Below are 22,322 nucleotides of genomic sequence, written 5' to 3'. Positions count from 1 at the left end.
GAAAAAAAGACATAGAGAGAAAGGTCCAATCGAGAAAAGTCGCAGGAAGATCCTTCCCGGTCCAAAACCGATGGCGCGGGGGTTGAAAATTGATGACGAAGATGGACACTTCTGTATGAGGATCTCTGCGCGAACGGATGAGGTGAGGTCGAACGTGAAGGCGGAAAGGCTGCCGCAGTTTCAGACCAATTGCGCAGTTCGAGGGCAGCAGACGATCATCACGAACAATAACTCGATTGCTTTACTTGTAGAAAAGAAAAAGGACAATAGGACGAATACGTTTGTCGGTATGGCTTCTGTCAACTGTATCTGCTGTTCTATTGTCAACCTCGAGTGATGCTATTTCTCCATTCCTTGTGCCTCAGGACAAATAATGCAGCAACCCATCCAGATGCAGCAGCACATGACGAGCCCGGAACGTCGCCAGTAATCAATCAGTAGACCCAGCAGCAGCGAGACATCCCCGTTTCCTTCATTCATCAAATTGTCGACAAATTCCCCAAGAAATAGCTTCGAGCTTCTTAGCCACCTCAGTTGTCCTTTCATCATGCGAATCCGCTACCCCTTCGCAGGTAAGTTCGAAAGTCAAGTGTTGCACCCATAGCTTTAGGCATCACTTACTCTTTCCGGACAATGCAGCACAAACGACCTAACTAACGACATAATACAGGTGCCTTTCTCTTCCTCCTCATCCTCGCTGCCTACATCGGCCTGCTCCCTCATAGCACCTCCTCCTCGATCCCATCAAACCTCCAGCCAAACGACAAATTCCTCCACGTCGTCACATTCTTCTTCCTCTCCCTCGTCTTCTACTGGATCCCGGATACCACCCGCCGCCGTTCTCTGCAATTGACCCTGCTCATCTGCACCCTCGCCCTCGGCATCGGCTCCGAGATCGTCCAGGCCATTCTCCCCAACGACCGCCCATTCGACCCCTTCGACATCCTCGCCAACCTCGTCGGCAGCCTCGGCGCAGTCGGCCTGTGCAGCTGGTACCACCGGCGGATGCTGGAGCGGCGGCGTAAGGCGCGCTTCGGGGCGCTCAGCGACGAGCGCGGGGATGACATCGAGCTGGGCGGTGCGGGCGGTTCGGAGAGTGGCCTCGGACCGCAGGAATCAGGCGTGATGTCCCTGGAGCAGGAGGTCGACAATTGGGATGAGAATGCGGTGGATACCTGGGATACAGAGGAGGGGGCGGATGAGTATTCTGCTTCTGCTGCTCCGGGGCGAGGTCCTGAGTCTAAGGTCTCGCCTGTTAACAGCGAGGGTGCGAAACGGATTGATTAATTCGGCTTGCGGCTTGTATTTTTTTGAGTCGTAAGGTCTTGCCTGTGCTCTGGGCAAGATTAGAAGAAACACTACCAACGTGTGCATTTACAGGTCCCTCATCGCTGATGAGTCCAACCTTTGTCATGTCTATATTCCTCCACCTACTTTAACGACCGCCTTCGTGATAAAAAAAAATCCTTGTTTATGATATTTATGGCCATGTCTGAATCTCTGGGGTGACGCTTTCTCGTGCCTATATACCACCCTCTGCTTTGGGAAATTCTGCTTGGAGCTCATGGCGTCGCATGTACTCAGCGAGAACCTATCAAACAATTTTTTGTCTTGCTGAACGGGATCTTTCAGATGAATCGGGGTCTACATGACCATGTGTTTCCGCAAGTCTAACCTACCCTTCGCTACTCGAGGACAGACTTCCAATCGATCTATTGACTCTGAAGAAACATACATTGGATATTATATTCCTCGTAACCATATTCAGAAAGTTTATGTTACACCAATTCTATTTGTGGGAAGTTCCGACTAGGGAGAAGAACGACATTGAGACGACGAGCAAACGCACGGGGGTCAGTAATGAACGGAGTAGTCAAACATGCTCCGGTATGCGATAATGTGCGATAGTGACGAATAGACGCAATGCAGGCCAGGGAAAAATTCATGATGAGTCGTCAACGTAAGACAGATGGAGTTATCTGAAGGTAAAGGGTATGTACGCAGAATCGAAACGTGGGTATGTGTAATCGGAGTGCTTCATCCATGCTCGAATTTCCTGGTGTTCCAGGCCAGCTTCTCATGGCGAGGGACCATCATTGACGGGCTCCAACTCAGGTTTATGGGAAGGTAGATACTCGGAGCTGTTCGATAACTTGGCCATCTTCGCAGATCTCTCGTCTAATCTCCGCCCGGCATTGCTCGTCCTCTTCCCAAGTTTAAGGTCCACCTGCTCGCGGAGCACTTCATAGATGAACTGTAGTTGCATTTCATTATATACCATCATCATCCGCTGTTCTCGCATTCGGTTGACCGTTTCAAAAACGGGATCGGTTTGCGAGTCGGTCACCTTGAGCAGCTGCCCCGATTCCAGTTCCCGCAAAAGATGGTCTAATGCGATGAAAGTGCCCGTGCGACCAACACCAGCGCTGCAATGCACGATCCGTGGGTTATCCGATGAACATTTGGACGCGGAGAGCTCAATTAAGTGAAGCAGCGCTTCGCGGTCCTCGCCTTCTGGCTTAGAGTAATCCGCCCAGCCAGCAAAAAGGAAATGCCAGACGATCTTTGACTCGTTGGCCAATGTGAGTCGCAGTTTGCGGACCTCAGAGCGAGAGTTTTGGTCAAAGCTCGATTCCAATAGAGTGACTTCACCCATTACGTTGTCATTCGCTTCTTCATACTCCTCGTTGTGTTCGAAAGGGTCGTCCTCGTCGTGCCGCAAAATCATGGAAGGCCGGTCGTGGTCTAGGGGAAAGTATTGCGCACACTTCTCGCGGCCCGACTCGACCGTCTGCGTGAGCATGACGATGACAGCCACATCCTTGCTTTCATGGAAAACCATGTGCCAGAAATGAGCAAAGTGGCCTACTTTCGGTCCCTTCACACACAAGAATTAGTGGGTCAATAGGCCCGCCATAGCACAAGGATGGTCACATACCTGTGTTGCAATGTAACTCCTCTCCTCCTGAGACACTGAATCAGTAAGGACGATGGGCGATGCATTGATGAAATCGCATTCGCCTTCCGGCACCCTGAGATGGATGCGCGAGTTTGCCCATGCCTGCACGTTCACATATCGATTTCGAGCTCTGACCTCAGGATCCGCCTCCAAAGCCCAACGGTGGGCGGGGTCATTCGACAGCATCCCCTCGGCGAAGCGCGCCCGTTGTAGCCATTCAAGTTCCTCAAATTTCTGGTGTATCTCTAGGATAACAATGAAGCGTCAGTGACTCTGCAACACTTCAGGACAATAACGTCTTGCTCAGCGATCGGCAACCAAAGTTGTCATCGGACGGGCGCATACTAACCAATGGCAGACTGGCACAGAAATGGGGGAACGAGTTCATTATCACCAGTGTCCAGACCGGGATCATCTAACTCGGAACCGGATACCACATCGAAACCACCTTCGGTATCTTCCGGTAGAGCACGCTTAGTCGCCTGGACACTCGTATCGATTTTGATGGCGGGATGCGCCATCTTGGCCGCAGCGATCCTTTGGAAGGCTCGAACCTTGCCTAGGACGCCGCGCGCCTTCTTCGAGACCCGCTTTCGAGTTGAAGCAAGCTTTCGGGTGCTGCTGCGGGAACTGAGAGTATCTGGAGACTGGGAGCGGGAGGGTGGTGCTGTGATAATGTGCCCTGCGTTGCCGTCCGATGGGTCGTCGCTCGTGCCGTTGGAGGGGTCAGGGTGTGGCAGGGATGATATCTGTAGCGTGGACAGATCGGGACAGCTGTGGCAGCTGCCCCTGGTCGTGATTTTCTTGGCCAGGTTTTCAGGTCTCACAGTAACAGTTTGCTGTCGGTTAATATCTAGGGAAGGATGATTATTCGTATAGAACCGGGTCGGTCGCGAGGCCACCGTTAAGGTCCGCAAAATGAGGAAGTAACGGGGTAATCTCGACCGGTTTCTCCTACGTTGAGGCAGGAGGTAACGAAGGCAGCGAAGATTTTCCCTTCGAAACGCCAATACTAGGCACAATTAAGGGCCGTTAAGGTCGATGGTACCAGAGGTACAGAATGTGGGGGAAAAAAATCCAGAGATAAATTACGAAATATGAAAGAGATACTGAAGGGAGATTATTGGAGCCCCTCACGAAACGCGATCAATCTTGGTCTCCCCGCACCTGCAAGAATAATGAAGAGTTGATTAGAATGTGGCCAGGAAGCTGTCGATCATTATATATTCACAAGAAAGTAGCATATAAGGAGAGTAGTTGTTGGGAGAAGAAGGAACAAAGGGAGTAGAAGAGGGACAGGATCATCTGATAGTGTTAAACGCGACTGTTCAGCTTTCAAGAACAAGAGGCTATGATGGTACTGTTAAGTTGTCTCAAGTGATGTAATCTTTAACAAGGGATGCTGATATCACATAAAGAGGGAGAAAACACATATAGTAGGAGAGGGAGAAAGACAACGTAAGTATCTGTAGAACGAGCTCAGAGGTTTTTAAAGACCTGCAAAGAAGAAGTAGGAGGGACAGTATACTACCAAAACAACAAAGTAACATGATCATCCAGACCTCTACAATACTATCCTACTGTTCTCACTTCTCAATATCAAGATGTGTATCCAGAATATCTTGATCTGGAGGCGAAACTCTGTTTCCTTCCATGGAGAACGAGAAGATCATTGGAACAGCAAATCCCCGCTTCTGACTGGTCGAGATGTCAAACACGCCACAAAAGGCTAAAACGCACACAAGAGCACACCGCAGAGCCTCTTTTTCTTCGTTCCCATCTTCCAGCCATCACACACCAAATCTGGCTACTACTTTTACTCTATGCTCTAAACTCAGAGCTTAGGGGTGCTTTTGGTGGGTTTTGCAGGCGCTTCAGATCACCTGAAACTATCTTCTATAAGCTTCGAAAATTAACTATCGTCCGCCCACAGATGGTTTTCAAGCTTTTCTGGCTTCGAACCCTGGAGGTACGTAGCACCCCATGTGACAGACCAAAGTCTCGATGGCCAGCTTTTGACTAGCGTTTGTATTAGGTTTGGTTAACTGCACGGGTATGTTTAGCTTCAAGGCATTTCAAACAGGATTTGCAAAAGCTGACCTGTTGACTATAGCTGCTGGCCAGTCCAACATTTCACAGAATGGTCGGAAGAGTCCACCAAAAGGTTCAACACCTCAGGTACGGGGTACCTCCCGAGGAAATGGGAGGTACCAAGCTTGAAAAGAATGGTATGCGAGATACTGCTCCAGAAACAATCATTTAGCTGAATTAAATGTGCTGACGGCTTTGCCCATAGGTCCCGGCCTCAAACAGTTTTTCGAATACTTTAAAGAAGAAATCAAAGATCAGCTCAAAGGGAAGCCGCCGAATAAACTATGAACCCGACTTTACCAGATTCTAGATGTCTCACTGTACGATATTGAGTTGTGATAACCTTCAATGATACCCATCCATCGCTCTCTCTGCTTTGGCTTCCGCCGCCTCATTTGCGATAAACTGTCTATACCGTTGAGCATTGTCTAAACCGGATAAAGATTGGGCTGCAGATTTCCTCGCACCGTGAACTGCAACCCTCATTCCATCCGAAGAAGAACGTCTTGCTTCATCCGCTTTGCCCAGCCGATTTTTATGGACTGTTTGGCTAGGCTTTGAAGTTCGGAGCATATATAAATAAATACTTCTGCTTATGTTGATTGCTTCAACGTGCGATTAAGGGTTAACTGAAACATATCCAATGCCACCGAAGCCCTCAAATGTGACACATCGATAGTCACACCCTTGAGCACAACGTGCGTCTCGGCCATCTCGGCCACTACCACTGAACCATGGCGCGAGATGATGGATCTCATGTAAATAATGACCGTCCGAGTCTTGTACCTGCAGGAGGCACACGTGAGCACATTTATGCATACATCTTCGAAATATCAAAACACATACAGTCATGTTAGTACGAATTTCGAAGGCGCCGATGTGTGCGGCGACGAACCATTATTTGCGCTGTTTCGACTTTGCATGTTTCATGCCAGGCTTTTCGGTAATAAGGGCATCTCATGCTTGATCAAACTACTCGGCTTTTGGAAGCGAAGCTAGGCTGTCATACGTTCTAAGTATGTGCTTCTCTCAGCTTTATTTTATATATCCTACTTTCCTTGGATCTTAGTGATATACAAGCTGGGAGACTCCCTGACGCATAAAGCATAGGGTGATTACTCTGAAACAACGACGATCATGCTGTGTCCCATGACATACGTGTATTTGCATACGTCCTCGGCATGTCCGGCACACGTAAGATAGCCTCATCGATGACTGCCATAAAGGGAAGTCATGACGATGCCTTCATGAAAGATATATTCCATATAATCCATTCCTCAGTACTTCGTAACCATCTGTAGAGAATGGAACGATTACTCAATGAGACTCATAACAATCTTTTGTTGTGCTTAGCTAATATTAATGGCGCATGATCCGAGGAGACAGCTCATCTAAAGATGCTGAAGCTCTTTTAACTGGCTGGTGGGTATTAGGACTCCCAAGAAGGGCTGGGGCGCTGGCAGTGCGTAAGGTATGGTAAAGGCTCATTAAGTGGGTGCCTTAAAATAGCAGCATTGATGAATAAGCATGTTGAGCTTAGTTAGTAAACTAACTACGTAGTTAGAAGGTGGATAACACAGTTTATTATTCAGGTCGGCTGCATATTCAAGGAAGGCCAATAGCTGGACGATTCGATGGAGAATACCTACCACATAGACCAACTACCATTTTACACAGGACTCCCCAATCAGTCAAAAAGTCAGGTCGAGAAATGTCAACCAAACTGAAAGTTCAAAGGTCAGGCGTCCTTGGCTCCAGCTAAAATTCTTTTTGTGCATGCCCATTGGAGGAGCATGGTCTAGACTGTCTCAGCTGCATTGTGGCTATTGGCCAGCTGACTCTTAGTTGCAGCGCTAGTCATTACTCCGTACATTTAATCCCGGCACGGGTGTTTAGGCTTTTCCAGAGATGGTATGGTGGTACGGTAACGTGGTACCGGGTAAGGCCAAATCTGAGACCTCCGGACTGGCAGTACAACTGTCCCTTGGGTACCATTACCAATTGGCGACGGTTTTTGTCTTGGATGATTTTCCTACCTTCTGACTTTCCAACCCTTTCCTCTTCCTCCAGTCTTTTTCCTTTCTATCCCGCCTCCCTTACGCTCGCTTCCTGCACATCGTGCCTCCTCGAATCTGGTCATTCGTTAACCCCTCTGTCACTGTGTGCCTCTCCTGACTTGAAACACCTGCACTTCACGCGCCAGAGAGGTCTCACTTATTTGAATCACCTCATTCAGCAGACTCAACACAGCCCTGTATTGAACCGAGTCATCTCATATACTACCGGTCAACATCTCGGTAAAGAGTTCAACATCTTCGACCAAGTCACCTCTCGGTCACACCTCACAACTCACCCATCATGCGAGTCGCCCGTCTCTCGTTCTTCCTCTACTCTCTGTCCCTCGTGGCCGTTACGGCTGGCCAGAGCCAGGGAGCTACTGGCATAGCTGCCGTCACCTCTGGCCTCCCAGTGTCGACCGCCACGGATTCTTCGACGACCTCAACAACATCATCGACTGAGTCCAAGGAGACCACTTCTACTACTAGTTCCGAGAGTACAAAGTCGACAACAACAACAACAACATCAACCGATACTACATCGACCACCTCTAAGACCGATAACCCTGCGCCTACCCCAACCACATCGTCCACAACTTCCAAAGACGATACTCCAGCGCCTACCACCACCTCTGATGGTACGTCGGCAACTGAGACCAGCGGAACCAAGCCTTCCAGTACGAGTGATGTGGTCAAGACGATCACCACGACTCACACGATCAGTGGAACACCTGTTCCGACCACGTACACCACCACTTCTCCACAAGGCAGCAGCTCGACGGATTCTCCTAGCTTGAACGGCTCAACCGACAAGAACTCCAGCTCTGGTCTCTCTTCTTCTCAGAAGAAGATCATTATCGGTGTCGTGGTGGGTGTTGGTGGTGCCATCATCATCGGTGCTATTGCTGTAGTCATGTGGAGGATCCGTGCCAGAAGACGTGCTGCAGCCGACAACGATGAGGCTGCCGATCTCATGAGTGGCACAGCTGTCGGTAGCGGCGCTCGAGAGAAGGCCCCAAGCCCTGGAGCTGGCAGTACACCATTCAGAAGTACACTTGACCAATACCACAACCCTGGTCCTGTTAACGCTGCGTCCAACTTCTAGGGGTCGTTTAGGCCACTTTAGCTGATGACAGTTCCTTGGTACCCTCCTTTCAAGGTTGTACATCTGTATGAGTATACGCACGTCTTTTTTTTTCTTCATTTGGCGCTTATGAGTGGGAAGCATTTTTGTTCCTTTTTCTTTCTTTCATTTTGACTGCGTCCTCGCCATCTGCGATCATATTTTTTCTTGCATCATGCCTCTAGCACGCGATAGACTGTCCGTCCTTCCTTTGAAAATTACGCTCCTTTCTGCAGCTCAGCTGTTCTCACGATGGTTTTTCTGATTCCCCCTTTCGAACAACTCGATTTTGTACAGGAGTGCAGTGGTTCGTCTTACCGTCGCCGTCTCTCCTTCTTTCAAAATGGCTATCATTGCATGGCCATTTGGCCAAAATTTTGTCATGTATGTACGTTTTAATTCAAGACGGAAAATAGCCAAATCACACTCAAATCTATCACCAACCGTATTACTGGGGTACTTGGTAGGCCGCGTTGAGCAGAGATTTGAGCACAGTTGCGAATGTGTCCACGCAATTGAAATTAGCAGGTTCAGTAAGGATCACAACAAGCCAGATCATGATGTCTAGGTTACTTCGTACCTTCGCCAGGAGTCCAGGTTGTTAGATTGACTTTGATGCATTGAGTTCAGTCTTTTCCAAGTAGCTACGGAGGTATCCCACAGCAACTTTAGACAGGGTCGAGTCCTGAAACAACCGCTCCTTTTCCCCGCTTCAGCTTCCGTGCATGGGTTACTCATCGTCTCAGGCACTCAATCAAACAACAAATTTCCTAATCAGTTAGTTATCATCTGCAAAACAATGTAAGCTCAATAGCCACGATCAATTCGGCCACTGCGCCTATCCAGGGATTGTAGCACACCCACAGCATTGATATCCACGCGCGACCAGAACCAAGGCGGAACTGTGTCATCAAGATGAGAGCACCAATCTCCTTGCTCTGTCTGTTCGCTCAGACCAGCTGTCTTGTCTGTCTCTGGTCATCGTTTGCTCTGATTCAAGGGGTGGCGGCGTCAAGACATGACCCCTCAGGTGTAGTATATGAGGCGGCAGCGCCACCACCTTTAGCAAGACGACAGGATCTACAGGTTCGGGTTACGCCTTTCATCCCTCTGCTTGGAGATTTAGGCTGGGTGGCTAATAGTATTCGTTGATGATAGTACTTTGCGGGGGCGTTGGGTGGTGCCGCGCCTGCGGTGAGTTGTTTTGACTGCGGTTACACGTGCTGTTTGGCGCGAGACTGACGCTGTCTTCTATAGGTGAGGAGTACTGGGGATTCTGAGAGACCGTATGGTGTTAGTGGGAACACTTTTGTATGTTCTGCTTTTGCGTTATGCTGCGGTTGTGAAGCCCCGGTCATGCTAATGAGTTGTTATGCAGACCGATTTCGAGTCTGCTGCTCAACGAAGGTCCTTCTGATCCAGTGTCAACCAGGTAGACAAAAATGCTGATGAACATTCGTGCTTTACAGCTGCAATGAGCAATTTGATTCGTGCCAAAAGGTATATCCCATCGATAGCCAAAACGGATTGTCTTTGTCTCTGACTGGGCTTGATACAGATCGCGAATACAGACCGATCGGCGTCCTTCTCGCTGCAGGATTGTCAGGATCAGCTGAGTACGTTGAACTTTTTGCTCAGGGGAAGACATGCCATGAATTGACGTCGATCTAGAAAGATGCATGTCAGTATCAACGGCGCAGGCCATGGCGGCTGGCATCAACCATCCGGACTCGGCAAGTGATACGACTGCAGGACCGATAGCTCAGACGACGATCCCTTATGATGATGAATTTGATCTTGTCTGTGATTTATGATTGTTATTGGGTAGAAAATGCTGCTCTAATCATGAAAATGCCCAACCTATTGTGTTGATATCACGAGGTAGATGATTTGACAATGCGTACATAGACTTCTACTTGAGAACTGCATGATCTCTCGTCCCATCATAAATGATTCATTCGAACGATCAGCAGCGGCGCGTCTTTCCTGTGATTGATGGGATGGGATGTATACAACGGAGCCCTGCACATCACTGACATCTTGATGCATTTTCAATTCTACATAGTTGCGTATAAGTAATCTTGCAGCCTGAGGAATGCTATATTTCCTAATACAGATTAGCGTTTGCACCAAGTCGCGTGACGTGCAGAGACGCGCGATTTTAGCATTATCGAGACAGTTACTCCATATTTTGGGGAATTCCCGGTTCTCTATCGACGCGACGGTGGCTGAGAGCATGATAACAGAGCAACGATATTAATCTCCAGATAAGCACCATGACTTCACAATAGATATTTGCTACCATTGACTCCCATAATCAATCGCTATTTCGGAGCATTGGCCTTCATTGAAGAGCAGCAATTGACCCGATCATACTTGGACCAGCCAACATCCAAACCTCCACTTCTCATACATCTAGTTACCATGTTCGCAGCAATCCCACCAGCACAGTCCTACGCCTTCCAAGCGTCCTGCTCGCACTACACACCAATGCATCCGTCTCCATTGTCGCCGCGCAGCTCGACGCTTGTCTCCGCACGGCCAATGAACGGAGTTTCCTCCACATCAACAGCAGATACCGAACGTCGCGCAACAAGCGACACAGACCGAGCAAACTCGGAATCAACCCAAGCACACAAATTCTCCTTCTCTACTGAAAACATCAACTCTACCACTTGCACGACCACAAAATCTATTCCTTTCTCCCCGCGTTCCAGTTCCTCCCCCACCTACGCACAGCGCTACGCAGCCCTCGCCAACCCTCTCAATAATGTCTCCCGCACATACGCCACCTCGGCCTCACCATCCGCGCGCGACGCACGACGGGCTGTCTTTTTAAAACGAATCAGGGCTGACCGCGACGCGAAGCGCTTCGAGAACCGTGGCGAGCAGCTGATGATGATGGAGCATGTGGCGGAGCAGAAGCAGTGGGGAGAACTGATGCGGAGGCGGGCCGATGGGCTCATGGAGGCGTATCAGCTGAATGAGGACGCAGGGGAGGAAATGGATGGTATTGGTATGTTGCTCCTCTCGAGGGCGCAGAAAATGCAAGGAAGGAATCTGACAGTGTATAGATGATGCGGATGTGCGTGCATTGGATGAGTACGTGTCTGAGGAGCAGGCTATGGAATCTGCACTGTTGGAGATGGCGCATGTGCCATTCGAGAATACGGGCAGAACGCATGAGGCGAATTCCTCGTTCAGTGATGAGGAGGAGTATGATGATATTTTCATGAGTTTGGCTGATCAAGGACCGCAGAGCCAGGACATGGACATGTCGAGTGGATGAGGATTTTGGCGGCGGCCTTTTTAGCATGCATTGCTGGCGTTTGGACGGATATCTGGCGTTGGTGCAGAGACCTTTTCCCGGACTCAGGGATCCTGAGAGGCTGGTTGCTGCATAGATCTATCGGCAGAGGCCGTATATTCATTGATGTAAATAGGGTATCGACGTGGTTAAATGTACAGAACATGCCAATAATAGATGGTATCGTATCTAAACCAGACACCATCGCATCGAAGCCTCAAGCAATCACCATACCCGCTAACATAGGCTCTTAGACGCCAACCTTACTGCTGGGGACAGTCAGGTAAAGATGCCCCAGACCCGTCGCCTGCCATATCCTCCGGCCAGGGATTCGCGACAAGTTCTTCCGGGGGACTACCCAGCGCTTGCATCTAGAAGGTATGAGCATGATGTCGGGCAAAGAAAAAGAAAGAAAAAGAAAAAGAAAAAGAAAAAGAAAAAGAAAAAGAAAAAGAAAAAGAAAAAGAAAAAGAAAAAGAAAAAGAAAAAGAAAAAAAAAAAAAAACACACCTCTTGCATTTTCTCCCACACAGCCTGCCGATACTTCGGATCTTCATCTGTATACTCTTCCTCCTCGAACTTGGCCACAATCTCAGTCACGAGCTTAGCCTGCTTTTCGTACCTCTTCATATCCTCCGCAGGAACCTTGCCCTTATTCTCTTTCAACCAGGGGCCCCACTTCGCATCCAACTCCTTCATCGGCTCATACAGCATCTCTTTATTGGAAAACTGCTCCATCACACCGGCAATCATCTGCGTGAGATCGAGATCATCGCCCCCGTTCCCGACCCCCGCCTCCAACCCCTTGAGCAGCTGCATCAGCATGTCCTCCGAGATCCCCCCGTCCTCCGTTGCCGCCGCCGTAGCCTTATCACCAGACTCCTTCATCCGATTAATCGTCCGCTGAATGGCATCATTGAAGGACTCTGGCGCAGTCGCTTTCTCAGCACCAGTCGCAGACCCGGACGATCCACCGGCACTCGGGCCCACGCGTGCGCCTGCACCGGCAGCAGCGCCAGCGCTCTCTCCTTCTTCCGCCATGACATCCGCCAGCAGCTGCTTCAAAAAGTCACCAGGCGGAATCCCGCTCTCCTCAAGCTGCTTCGTGAACGCGTCGGCCCCCTGGTTGATCGCATTCTCGAACTCCTTGTGATCTGGCGCTCCAGACTCCTGCGCGGCGTGGTTCATCATCTTCGCCATGTCCTGTTCGAGCTGGCGCATGAAGGCGTCTTCGTCGAAGTCTTCAGTCGCGGAGGCTGGTGCGGTTGCAGGTGGGGGTGCGCTTGTGCTTGGCTGGGGTGTGGGTTTGGAGAAGTTATCCAGGACGTCTGGTCAGGTCAGCTATGGTCCGATATGCAGTGGTGGCGTGTGGTACCGTCTAAATCGTCAAACTCCGAATCTTCGTCCTCGTCGGCATCTTCCGCGATTGCTTTTGAGGAAACGGCTTCTTTTGGTGCCTCCGTCGCTGTCGCCGTGGGTTTCTCAACCCCAGGCGAGCTTGCGCTGGTTGTAGGAGCTCGGGTCGGTTGGTCGGGAGAGATCGCTGCGGGGGCGGCTGGGCTCTCCTCATGTTGTTGCTTAGTGACGCCTGCACTGGTATTCGGTGATGAGGAGTCCATTATGTCTGAAAGTCATATACTCCTGAACAATTCTGAGGAAATGACTGGAAAGGAGAGACCAGCGCTGTGGTGAAAGGGGAGTTTGGCAGACGCACGCATGTGAAGAAGAAATGTTGGGGTCTCTTTTGGCGGGGAACCGAAAGCCGATCGCCGCGGCATCGCCAGTACTGTACTCTGTACTACGGAGCACTCCGTGTGTGTGCTAAACACTGTCTCTTCAAATCGGCCTTACAACGCTCTGAGGAGGAGTTGAGCATCTTATACACTCTCATGTATTCTTGCGAACCCGCTCGTCCTCTTCTGTTCTTTAGCCGAGCTACGCTTCCCCTGCTCCCACTGCAAAATTAGAAATCTCTCTTTGTCCTCTCACGCAAGAATGTTTTCCCTCTCCTCGAGCATAATCCGCTCTTGTAATGCGATTCCAGCAGAAAAGTCGCCTGGAAGATGAGTTGATAGTGGAATCTCCAGAAAGCAAGTTGTCTTACCGTTGATGGAACAATCTGTGGCTCAACATCCCTTGAGCCAGGAGACTGAGCGGCCAGAGCCCCAGAAGACTAAAATCTCAACGAGGTGAGCTCGTCCGAAGTTCCGGGTTATGGCCAGTGAAAAAGGACTCGCCTTTGAAGATGTCCCAAATGTGTGATATAATTTTCAGAACATTGCTGCCCCCCGTATGATCGAGCCTATTGTCTTACCATACATCACACGTCCCATACATCGACACTGTACGTCCAGGGGACTTCCACAATCACCTCAGGTGTGCGATATATATTAGGTTGAATATCTTCCGAGTGCTCTATGCCACTGGAAACTCCAGAGCCAAAGTCACAGAGGACTGGAGCGCTCCATACCCTTGGCATTCTGAGTTCCCGGGAGACGTAGATGATTCTCCGGTCTAGCTCTTTCCTCGGGCAAGAAGAGTGAGCTCCTGCTCTTCCAGTCGCCGAAAACGAATCATCAGCGATACCGAACATGATGTGGTTGGGCTTGATATCTGATGGGCTTCTCATGTAAGTAGATGGTAGTACCAGAGGAAGACCAAATCGGAACACAGACCACAGTATGTATAATCTGGCATTCAGTATGCTAGTGTCAAAAACAGGCACCACAAGACAAATGCTACGACGGGTTTGTGCAGCCGATAGACTAGGTTATAATGCAGAAAGGTCAACATACTCTCCCATAATCAATGAGGCACGAGGCATCATTATCTATCCTCGGGCCCGGTGACATCAAATGAGTCGAGCAATAATCTAATAGCTTTACAACCTTAGTAGCTTTTCGAGCCTCTCTACATGCGTTGGTACATCTTAAGGTCGTCATCCATTTGCTGTCCCACGGATGTAGACTTGATAGGAGATCTTGAGAACCACATAGCGACAACACCTATCATAGTGTGTGAGCGAGTCTACCCATGAATGCCATAAGAGTCTCGCTTCATGTCCCAAACAAGCCATACAGTCGAGCTAGTTCCAAATCTTAGTTTTCCTACAAGTGGATATCGGCTCTTGAGTATTTCTCCTTTTCAATCAGGAGAATACAGCGAAGCAATCCAATATGAGATAGACTCTTCGATCTTCTGACTTGCGGGTATCCGGACGAAGCTCGGATTGGAGCAGTTCAGGGGCCTCCAAGTCCGTCCGCGTGGAGATAAAGATCGTACGGAGTAGAAGCGATGGGGACAATATCGATAAGGGCTTTATCGTGTATACCTCTGGAAATGAAGAGGCAGAATGTATCTGATTGACATGACTTTGGATGTCCTGTAGTCCAGGCACTGACCCCTGACACCCCAGAAAAGCCCAAGCAATTCTTGCACATTGTAAGTATCATGCAAGTGTCTTCACAGTTTGATTTAAGGTCGGGAGATATGGCAACTTCTTTTGGCCTTTTTGGCACTACTGCTACCATCTCTCTTGGCACTAACGGCAAATACATCTATTCCTGTCCTGTTGTATCCATCTGTTCCCCCGTGACCATCAGCTGATGTGGCGAGATAAACAGGGGAGAGGCAAGAGGTCTGATGGTAAGACAAATTCGGTTGTGTGTGCATGCTTATATTATGTGGTATGAGGGCCATCGTTGTATTAGCTGCTCTGTCCTCTGTCCAGTTGCAAGACATATCGAGCATTCTCCAAAGGCCTGTCATTCTGAACAGTAAGGGCAGATCTGATTACTCCATAGTCGAGATGATGTTCCAAGAGCCCTACGTTGGTAGAAGAAATGGCAAGGTCCGACCTCATTTCGAAGGCATTTCAGGAAAGAATCGATTCACTAAAGGGATATTAGTAGTATGAAAAAACAAGAGCCCTTTATCGAAAAGGGGTAACACAGTAGAGTCCTTTTCGCACGGTGTAGTCTAACGCCGAGTAAAGTCGTTGGACTCAGTAACAATCTCCCTTTTTAAAAGTTTCTGGAGATGTTAGATACCAGAGGAATCGCAAAATCTGGACGGAGTATACATAGAATTGATATCTTGACGATCATATACTTCAGTTTCATCAAGGTCCATAACGGACACAGATCATGGTGAGTCGACCACAATACCTCACTGGCATCCTGTTAGCGAGCTAGCTGCGAGATTACCCCACGTAATAGACACCCCTCATCCCCTGACTGTTTGCCAAGAGTGCAGGGAAAAGCTCAGATCATCAGATGATGTGCCCCGTGGCTGATCCTCGTGATGTCGCTCCTTGCCTGTGTCGTTGGTTTTCGGCTAAGCCTCTTCAAGACTAGATAGATGATGATAGGCGACAGGGATACAAGGGACGTGTCTCCTTTCTTCTTGCGGGAAGTGCCAGGGTGCCAGGCATTCCGGAGGTCTCCTATGTGACAGTAACAGTTTTTGAGGTAACTTGGCCCGCCGCGGAAAGTCATGTGCCATCCCCCAGAATCAATAGAGGCAACAATGCTTCCACTAGGATTAAGTACTCATAGCCTCATAGGGTAATTTAGTCGAGCGTCCTGATGGGTCGTTATGTCTTGTTTGACGTTCCAGAACTGCACATCCACGGTCCTCTCTACTGTGAGCCGATGGAAGCCGGCATCGGCGAGTCTCGTCCGTGCTGTACTCCGTACATCGTACATAAGAACCATGCCATAGTGCCTGCTAGGCTACAATCCAGCAATCCTAGTTTGTGTAGGCCAACTTGATTTGTTGGGAGTGAAAATTCGAGTGTGACAATATCCATCACAAGTAAGAATTCAGAATGGACTTTAAGCGAGAGGCGTACCAGGGACACCTGAGCAGAGTTTTCCAGCATCAGAAATCTGAGAGGATGGAGGAAATACGGTATGGCTGTAATAGTGGTAACAAGATTGTATTGGCCTATCCGTTCTTCATTCATCATGGCTTCTCCGCGGACAACTAATCTACCTACCTGAGAATCACCTCATCAAGATGAGATGTGTAGCGAAGTGGGAAAAGGATGAAAATGTTGCTTTAAGATACTATGGACCTAGTAGTTACGACGGCAACATTAATATCTCAGAACCTGAGCAGCTTTCTATCTGCTGTTTACCGAGAAATAGCATGGATACTCTCTTGGTAATGGAAATGGATCTCCTGTCACGGCTAAGTCCACCTGTTGCCTGCATTGGGACATGGCGTGGAGGGGTGACTTAGACGGACCAACAAAATCCGCAGGGGCACAACCTCGAGGGGCACACACTGACGACTGACGACTGACAATTGACGGCCGACGTTGTTCACATTGTTCTTTCTTGACCGTGCCCTGGCGGATCTTCGGCTGGTGTGATGAATCAGGCTGTCTCGGTGGGTCGATACCTTCGGTCCGCCGACAGAGAAGTAAGAGAAGTAAAGCGAAAGTCGAGGATTCTCAGCATTCACTAGATTGACAGAACGAGGGGAAATAACCTGTTTGCCGAGTTAGACAGACCGAGGGGATTAATGGTTTAATTAAGTAGAAAAAAAAAAGAAAGCGAGTTCATAGCATGACATCTCAGGCTATCGCGGTCTGTTTGAGCCAAGAGGCTGTCTCCGGTGTCCACCACGGGCAAGTCGCTTTTTTCCGCCTTTTCTTTTTTTCTTTTTTTTTTTTTTCCTCCTCTTTTTTACTCCTCGCTGGGTGCCTCCATCAATCAACAATTGGATTCAAAACGACGAAGTGGGCTTTTTCTTCTTCTTTTGAACTCTTGCCCCAAGTCACTAGAAACAAAACTAATTATAAGATCCCTTTTCTTGTTAGTAAATAGTTTTACCTCACATCTTCCCACCATCACTCCCTTTTCCTCCTCCTCTTACCATCCTCAATCTAACCGTTTAGCAATCGTGCTGTATCTCTTATCCCATCGTCAATTTCCTTTATGTCACATATCGACTTAGGCTCTTCCAACCTGACTACCATCCGCAACAGCCGCGCGTCTCCAGCGTTTGATCGATAGCCCTACAGGATTCGAGATCTTTATCTCCATACCGGGCTTTTTTCTATATATTTTATTATTATTATTATTATTATTTCCTTTTCTTTTTTACATTATCTATTTTCCGCCTAAGCGCGGCTTTCAGCGATCAAGTCCATCAGCTCCGGTTCGTCGCAATCGGGGTTGATAGCGCCATCACATACATACTTCATTATCTTTTTCTCTCATTTTGGTATCTTCCTCTTTCGCCTGGCTAAGTAGGCGGGGAAGGAGGGAAGATCACAAACGATACAAGAGAAGGAAGGCAACAGGCGCATCGTCGCTATAATTACAAATGGTCTCTATGGTCGAGACCTCAAATTCAAATCACAATGACACGGCCACGGATTCGGTCGTGCCTAAGTCAGAACCCTTGCCCGAGGGATCGACCAGTTCATCAGTGTCAACGCCTGAAGCAGAGGGTGAAGTTCCAACGCAGGACGTAGCCCAGACACAGAAGCGAAAAGGTGGAAGAAAACCCGTACGTAAATCCTTACACTTGACCACGTTTTTTTTGTTGCCGGTTTTTATGGTTATCTATGTTTTCCTGTTTAAAGGCTTAGCATTAGCCCTTGACGCATGAGAGATCTTATCTACATCTTTTTCTCTTGTTCCTGCGTTAAATGTGGTGTGCTTTTCCCATGTGTCTGTGTTCAAATCTGGGGCCCCGCACTAAAGTTCGCTTTATCATTTATCATCATGATTGATCATCCCTTATCTTTGCCTTCCCCCCTGTTTACCTTTTTCTTAGCCTTATAGTCTTTCTATTTTTGCTTCACCTTATCTTGATTCTCAACTCTTTCTTTTGATTGGTTCCTCGTGTTCTAACAGGTTAATCCAGATCTATGCCACCTCGGAGGAACGTAAGCAACGTAACAGACAAGCTCAGGCTGCTTTCCGAGAACGTCGCACAGAGTACATCCGTCAACTTGAAACCACAATCAAGCGCAATGAAGAAACACTGCAGACTCTGCAGCAGAATCATCGTACAGCTGCCGATGAGTGCTTGATGCTTCGATATAAGAATTCTTTATTGGAGAGGATCTTATTAGAGAAGGGTACGGCGACTATATTTGTCTCCTCCGGTCTTTACTAATAACCACACTAGGCATTGATGTCCAAGCCGAGTTGCGACTCAAGGCCGGTGCTCCGCCAGGAGCACCAATTAAACCCAACATCATGGCCGCCAAACCCCCGTCAACACTGGACCGAGCGGCGGTCAACCGAACCGCGGCCCAGAGACTTCCAGCCGGGATTGCCCCTAAAGGGGAGCCGTTCGCCATGTCGCGTGATGGGACATACGGCATTCCTTCACCTCAGTTCCAGGCCACTCCCTCATCACACGTGTCGTCCCCTTCGCATACCAAGTCTCCCGGTTTTGCATTCCAAGGAGCCATGTCGCCGAACGGGATGGACGCGCAACAAGCCCAGCACGCGCGGTCTCAACTGAACCTCCATTCTAGGAATATGAGTCAGACATCTCCCCCGATAAGCATCGGTCAGCCCGAGTCGACTGATCCCAAATCGGCTGTGTCAGGTGGCCCGGGTCCCAGAGTCTCCCGCGTGCCCTCTGCTGCGTATTATCCATCGCCTTTCCAGAAACATTACGATCAGTTGGGTAAGCTGACCTTCGTTACCGTCGCTTTGCCTTTTTTTTTTTTCATTGTTTTCCTTACAGAAGTGATTTCGTGTACTCATACTTTCCCCTGTAGAACAGGAATATGATGCCCAGGCAGACATGATCGACGAAGAACATGAGTCGGTTGATGCGCCTCCCTACGTCTCCGGATTCAATGCCGCTACTACTTCTGTCCCTCCCGGCTCTCATTCGCTAGGTCCTCAACTGGCCAATTTCAATCCGCATGCTGGGGAAGGATCCAATGGAGCGTACGGTGCCACAAATCACCTACTCGGCAATTACGAACCCATGCTGGACGCTGATCCGTTCGGATTGAGCGCCAGCATGCATTTTCAGACTCCCTTTAGTTATGAGCAAAACCATTCTCGTCATTAAGCGTCGCTGTCCACTTCATTTGTTTTCCTGTTACGGCCTACTAATTCGCATATGTATCAAATGAAAAGCATCACAAAAAGGGAGGCAAGTAACGATTATCTCACGGCATGTCCTTTCCTGCATTCATACATGACGTCTCTGGTCCACGGATTCGGAAGATAAAAGTTGTCATATTCGGTTGCATTGCCCGGCGTTCGGCATCGCGGTTGATACCACTTTTCTTTGTTGGGTTGTTGTTTATCGAAAAAACGGGCAGAAGAAATTGTTCAGTTTGAATGTTTCAAGAGGGTGACAAAAAAAGTTCAGATTTGTTGTAAATGATTATTGATATTGGCTGCAAAGTCTGCCGCATGATTCAGCATTTTCTCTCGACTCCATACTACCAGTACATATATATTTCTATTTAACTGTGTTCCTGACGATCGCGCTATCATGGTCCTTCTAATTGCGTTCTTTGATGATCCTCGGTTGCTGGGGAAAACACCTGTAGTGTAGCGCAGGTGCTGTGTGCAACACCAATGAGCACTTAAGTCGAAGGGTAAGGCCAGACTGCAACAGTTCAAATCAAGAAACTTTCTCTGGCCACATGACAGCTCTATCTGATCCTGTAACGTTAATATTGACGTAGCGGTGCGGCCGTGTCCATCGACAATGAGCTGACGCCCTTTCACTTGTATGATGACATCTGCAGCTGCAAGTGACGCCAATACCCTAAGCCCTAGAAGCTTACCGCCAATCACAACCCGGCTTGCCGGATTTCGCTTAGCAACAATCAGCGCCTTACCCGATTAGTGCGTTGCAACCACAAACGTTGCCTCCATCCCCGAAGCCCTTCGCATCACCACACCCAACCCCTTCCCTTCTATCCCCATCATCATCATCCACCTTATCCTATCTTCTCCCCAATCCCCTTGAGGAGAGGTTCGCGTATCGAGACAGTCGTCCAGGTTTACACCTTGATCGACTCCTCCCCCCTTTTTTCTTCTACCGAATTGCCGCGGTAATAGAGAGCCTTCCCCCGGAAGGCCCCTCATAAAACCAGGCGTCATGGCGGACGTCCGGTCCAAGGTATGTGTGCGAAACGAGTGATTCTTCTCAAATTGCCATGCTGCAATGCGATCTGCGATCGGGACGCTCCTCAATTGCATTTCGGTTCGAATTGAGAAACGAGAAACCAATTGGGGTGGGGTTCGGTTCGAGCTATCGATCGACTCGGCAGGCCAAAAAAAAAGAAGCAAACAACACGTGAGGAATCAAGAGAGTAACAATTGGCTAACTGGTGTTGGCATCAATCTGAATAGAACCTCTACGAGCTTCTTGGTATTTACTCCCCTTCTCTCTCTCCGTGCCATACTCGGCATCACGATTACATCATCTGGTTTCTAACACTGCCGCGTACGCGATCACAGGCAATGACCCTGAATTGGACCCCAACAGAGAGCCAGAACCCCCTACGCGGGCTGTAGACAGGCCTGCGCCCCGACATGGCAAGCGTGATGCTCCCAAGGAGCCTGCCACCAAGCCCAACCTTCATGAGAATAATGCTCGCCGTGGCAGTCGCTTCACTGGCAACGAGGCCGGTATGTGTCTACTTGCTTTTATGTCACAAAGAGTTCCAGTGGACCGAATTGTTTTGAACTCGGTCGTACACCAGCCCGATGGCGAATTTCGACTGATCCCGATCTCTTCATAGCTTTCCGTGACCGTCAGGCCGGCAGCCGCAACAACCGTGAGAAGCCTCTCGATGAGGGCAAGGAGCCTCAGCGCCGTGCCTTCCACGCTCGTGGCGACCGTGGTGAGCGTTACCGCAACGATCGTCAGTCCCGCACTGGCCAGGTGTAAGCATTTGAGCACCCGATTGGAACAGAAGAATATTGGAGCTGATCACGTTCCTTGAAAACAGTGACACCCGCAAGCAGGTGAACCAGGGTTGGGGCGCTCAGACTGGCGACAAGGCTGGTGACAAGGCTTGGGATGACGAGAGAGCCGCTGAGAATCTTGCTCAGAACGAATCCGAACCCCAGACCCCCGCCAACGAGGAGCCTGCTGAGCCCGCCGAAAAGACCAAGACTTACGCCGAGTACCTTGCTGAGAAGGCCGCCCAGGGCGACCTTGCCGCCAAGCCCATCCGCGCCCCCAACGAGGGCAGCAACCTCGACAAGAAGTGGGCCAACGCCAAGGAGCTGAAGCGCACCCCCGAGGAGGAGGAGGCCTACATCAAAGGCAAGGAAGAGAAGGCCAAGCGCGAGAAGCAGCGCAAGGAGAAGAACGTCCTCGAGGTCGACATGCGTTTCGTCGAGTCCCCCCGTGGTGGAAGCGCTGGCCGTGGCCGTGGTGGACGTGGCGGCCGTGGTGGTCGCGGTGGCCGTGGCAACGGTGCTCCTCGTGGTGAGCAGCAGCAGCGCGGTGCTCCCCCCGTCACCGTCGACGAGAAGAACTTCCCCTCCCTCGGTGCCAAATAAGTTTGTCCAGCATTTGACGGTTGCCCGGACGAGGGGGAATGGTTTAGTTTCACTGGCCTAAGAGAATGTGGACCTGATGCCCCCTTTCAACTCTCCGAGAGTCTGACGCGATTATGGAAATTGGCGGGAACGAGCGAACAAACAACTCAAAAAAAGGAAATCTCACCGTCCTCGCGGTTTTCGTTTCCGTCTCTGAAAATGGCCTATGTAATTTGATTTGATTGTCAAAAAATAGGAAATTTGAGAAAACCAACTTAAAAAATCCTAT

The 22,322-nt window shown here is 49.4% G+C and overlaps 7 protein-coding genes across 7 annotated transcripts; 5 read left to right on the top strand and 2 right to left on the bottom strand.

Annotated features, from left to right (window-relative positions):
* Positions 1 to 547: 547 nt before the first annotated feature.
* Positions 548 to 1,287, top strand: AFUA_3G10980 (VanZ family protein; the record flags this gene model as incomplete). Its single annotated transcript, XM_749428.1, has 2 exons — positions 548 to 572; positions 671 to 1,287. 2 exons carry the CDS (start codon positions 548 to 550, stop codon positions 1,285 to 1,287), a joined length of 642 nt encoding a protein of 213 aa, XP_754521.1.
* A 790-nt stretch (positions 1,288 to 2,077) lies between these two features.
* Positions 2,078 to 4,608, bottom strand: ptpB (tyrosine protein phosphatase PTP1; the record flags this gene model as incomplete). The annotated part of the gene is made up of 3 exons (XM_749429.2): positions 3,309 to 4,608; positions 2,939 to 3,204; positions 2,078 to 2,878 (listed from the first exon to the last, which is right to left on the bottom strand). The coding sequence occupies exons 1-3, from the start codon at positions 3,478 to 3,480 to the stop codon at positions 2,078 to 2,080; spliced, it is 1,239 nt and encodes a 412-aa protein (XP_754522.1). The 5' UTR covers positions 3,481 to 4,608.
* A 113-nt stretch (positions 4,609 to 4,721) lies between these two features.
* midA (putative cell wall protein) lies at positions 4,722 to 8,783 on the top strand. Its single transcript, XM_077804417.1, has 5 exons — positions 4,722 to 4,815; positions 4,893 to 4,928; positions 4,995 to 5,012; positions 5,073 to 5,187; positions 5,256 to 8,783. The coding sequence occupies exon 5, from the start codon at positions 7,409 to 7,411 to the stop codon at positions 8,210 to 8,212; it is 804 nt and encodes a 267-aa protein (XP_077659922.1). The 5' UTR covers positions 4,722 to 4,815; positions 4,893 to 4,928; positions 4,995 to 5,012; positions 5,073 to 5,187; positions 5,256 to 7,408; the 3' UTR covers positions 8,213 to 8,783.
* A 1,642-nt stretch (positions 8,784 to 10,425) lies between these two features.
* On the top strand, positions 10,426 to 11,519 carry AFUA_3G10950 (uncharacterized protein; the record flags this gene model as incomplete). Its single annotated transcript, XM_749431.2, has 2 exons — positions 10,426 to 11,246; positions 11,305 to 11,519. Exons 1-2 carry the CDS (start codon positions 10,655 to 10,657, stop codon positions 11,517 to 11,519), a joined length of 807 nt encoding a protein of 268 aa, XP_754524.1. The 5' UTR covers positions 10,426 to 10,654.
* Positions 11,520 to 11,800: 281 nt separating this feature from the next.
* On the bottom strand, positions 11,801 to 16,721 carry pex19 (putative peroxisomal membrane protein receptor Pex19; the record flags this gene model as incomplete). Its single annotated transcript, XM_749432.2, has 4 exons — positions 14,213 to 16,721; positions 12,913 to 14,158; positions 12,048 to 12,865; positions 11,801 to 11,908 (listed from the first exon to the last, which is right to left on the bottom strand). Exons 2-4 carry the CDS (start codon positions 13,154 to 13,156, stop codon positions 11,801 to 11,803), a joined length of 1,170 nt encoding a protein of 389 aa, XP_754525.1. The 5' UTR covers positions 13,157 to 14,158; positions 14,213 to 16,721.
* Positions 16,722 to 17,873: 1,152 nt separating this feature from the next.
* Positions 17,874 to 20,293, top strand: AFUA_3G10930 (bZIP transcription factor; the record flags this gene model as incomplete). Its single annotated transcript, XM_749433.2, has 4 exons — positions 17,874 to 18,059; positions 18,420 to 18,636; positions 18,687 to 19,196; positions 19,291 to 20,293. The coding sequence occupies 4 exons, from the start codon at positions 17,874 to 17,876 to the stop codon at positions 19,590 to 19,592; spliced, it is 1,215 nt and encodes a 404-aa protein (XP_754526.1). The 3' UTR covers positions 19,593 to 20,293.
* A 32-nt stretch (positions 20,294 to 20,325) lies between these two features.
* stm1 (uncharacterized protein) lies at positions 20,326 to 22,054 on the top strand (the record flags this gene model as incomplete). The annotated part of the gene is made up of 5 exons (XM_077804416.1): positions 20,326 to 20,660; positions 20,894 to 20,912; positions 21,002 to 21,172; positions 21,286 to 21,430; positions 21,496 to 22,054. Exons 1-5 carry the CDS (start codon positions 20,640 to 20,642, stop codon positions 22,052 to 22,054), a joined length of 915 nt encoding a protein of 304 aa, XP_077660568.1. The 5' UTR covers positions 20,326 to 20,639.
* Positions 22,055 to 22,322: the final 268 nt, after the last annotated feature.

Source organism: Aspergillus fumigatus, chromosome 3, assembly GCF_000002655.1.
Source record: "Aspergillus fumigatus Af293 chromosome 3, whole genome shotgun sequence".
Lineage (NCBI taxonomy): Eukaryota > Fungi > Ascomycota > Eurotiomycetes > Eurotiales > Aspergillaceae > Aspergillus > Aspergillus fumigatus.
Note: the sequence above shows the minus strand (reverse complement) of the source record. Positions and strands in the feature narration are given on the sequence as shown.

What these genes read in the sequence shown, in the direction of transcription:
- midA (XM_077804417.1), top strand. Translation starts at nt 7,409, where the DNA reads ATGCGAGTCGCCCGTCTCTCGTTCTTCCTCTACTCTCTGTCCCTCGTG.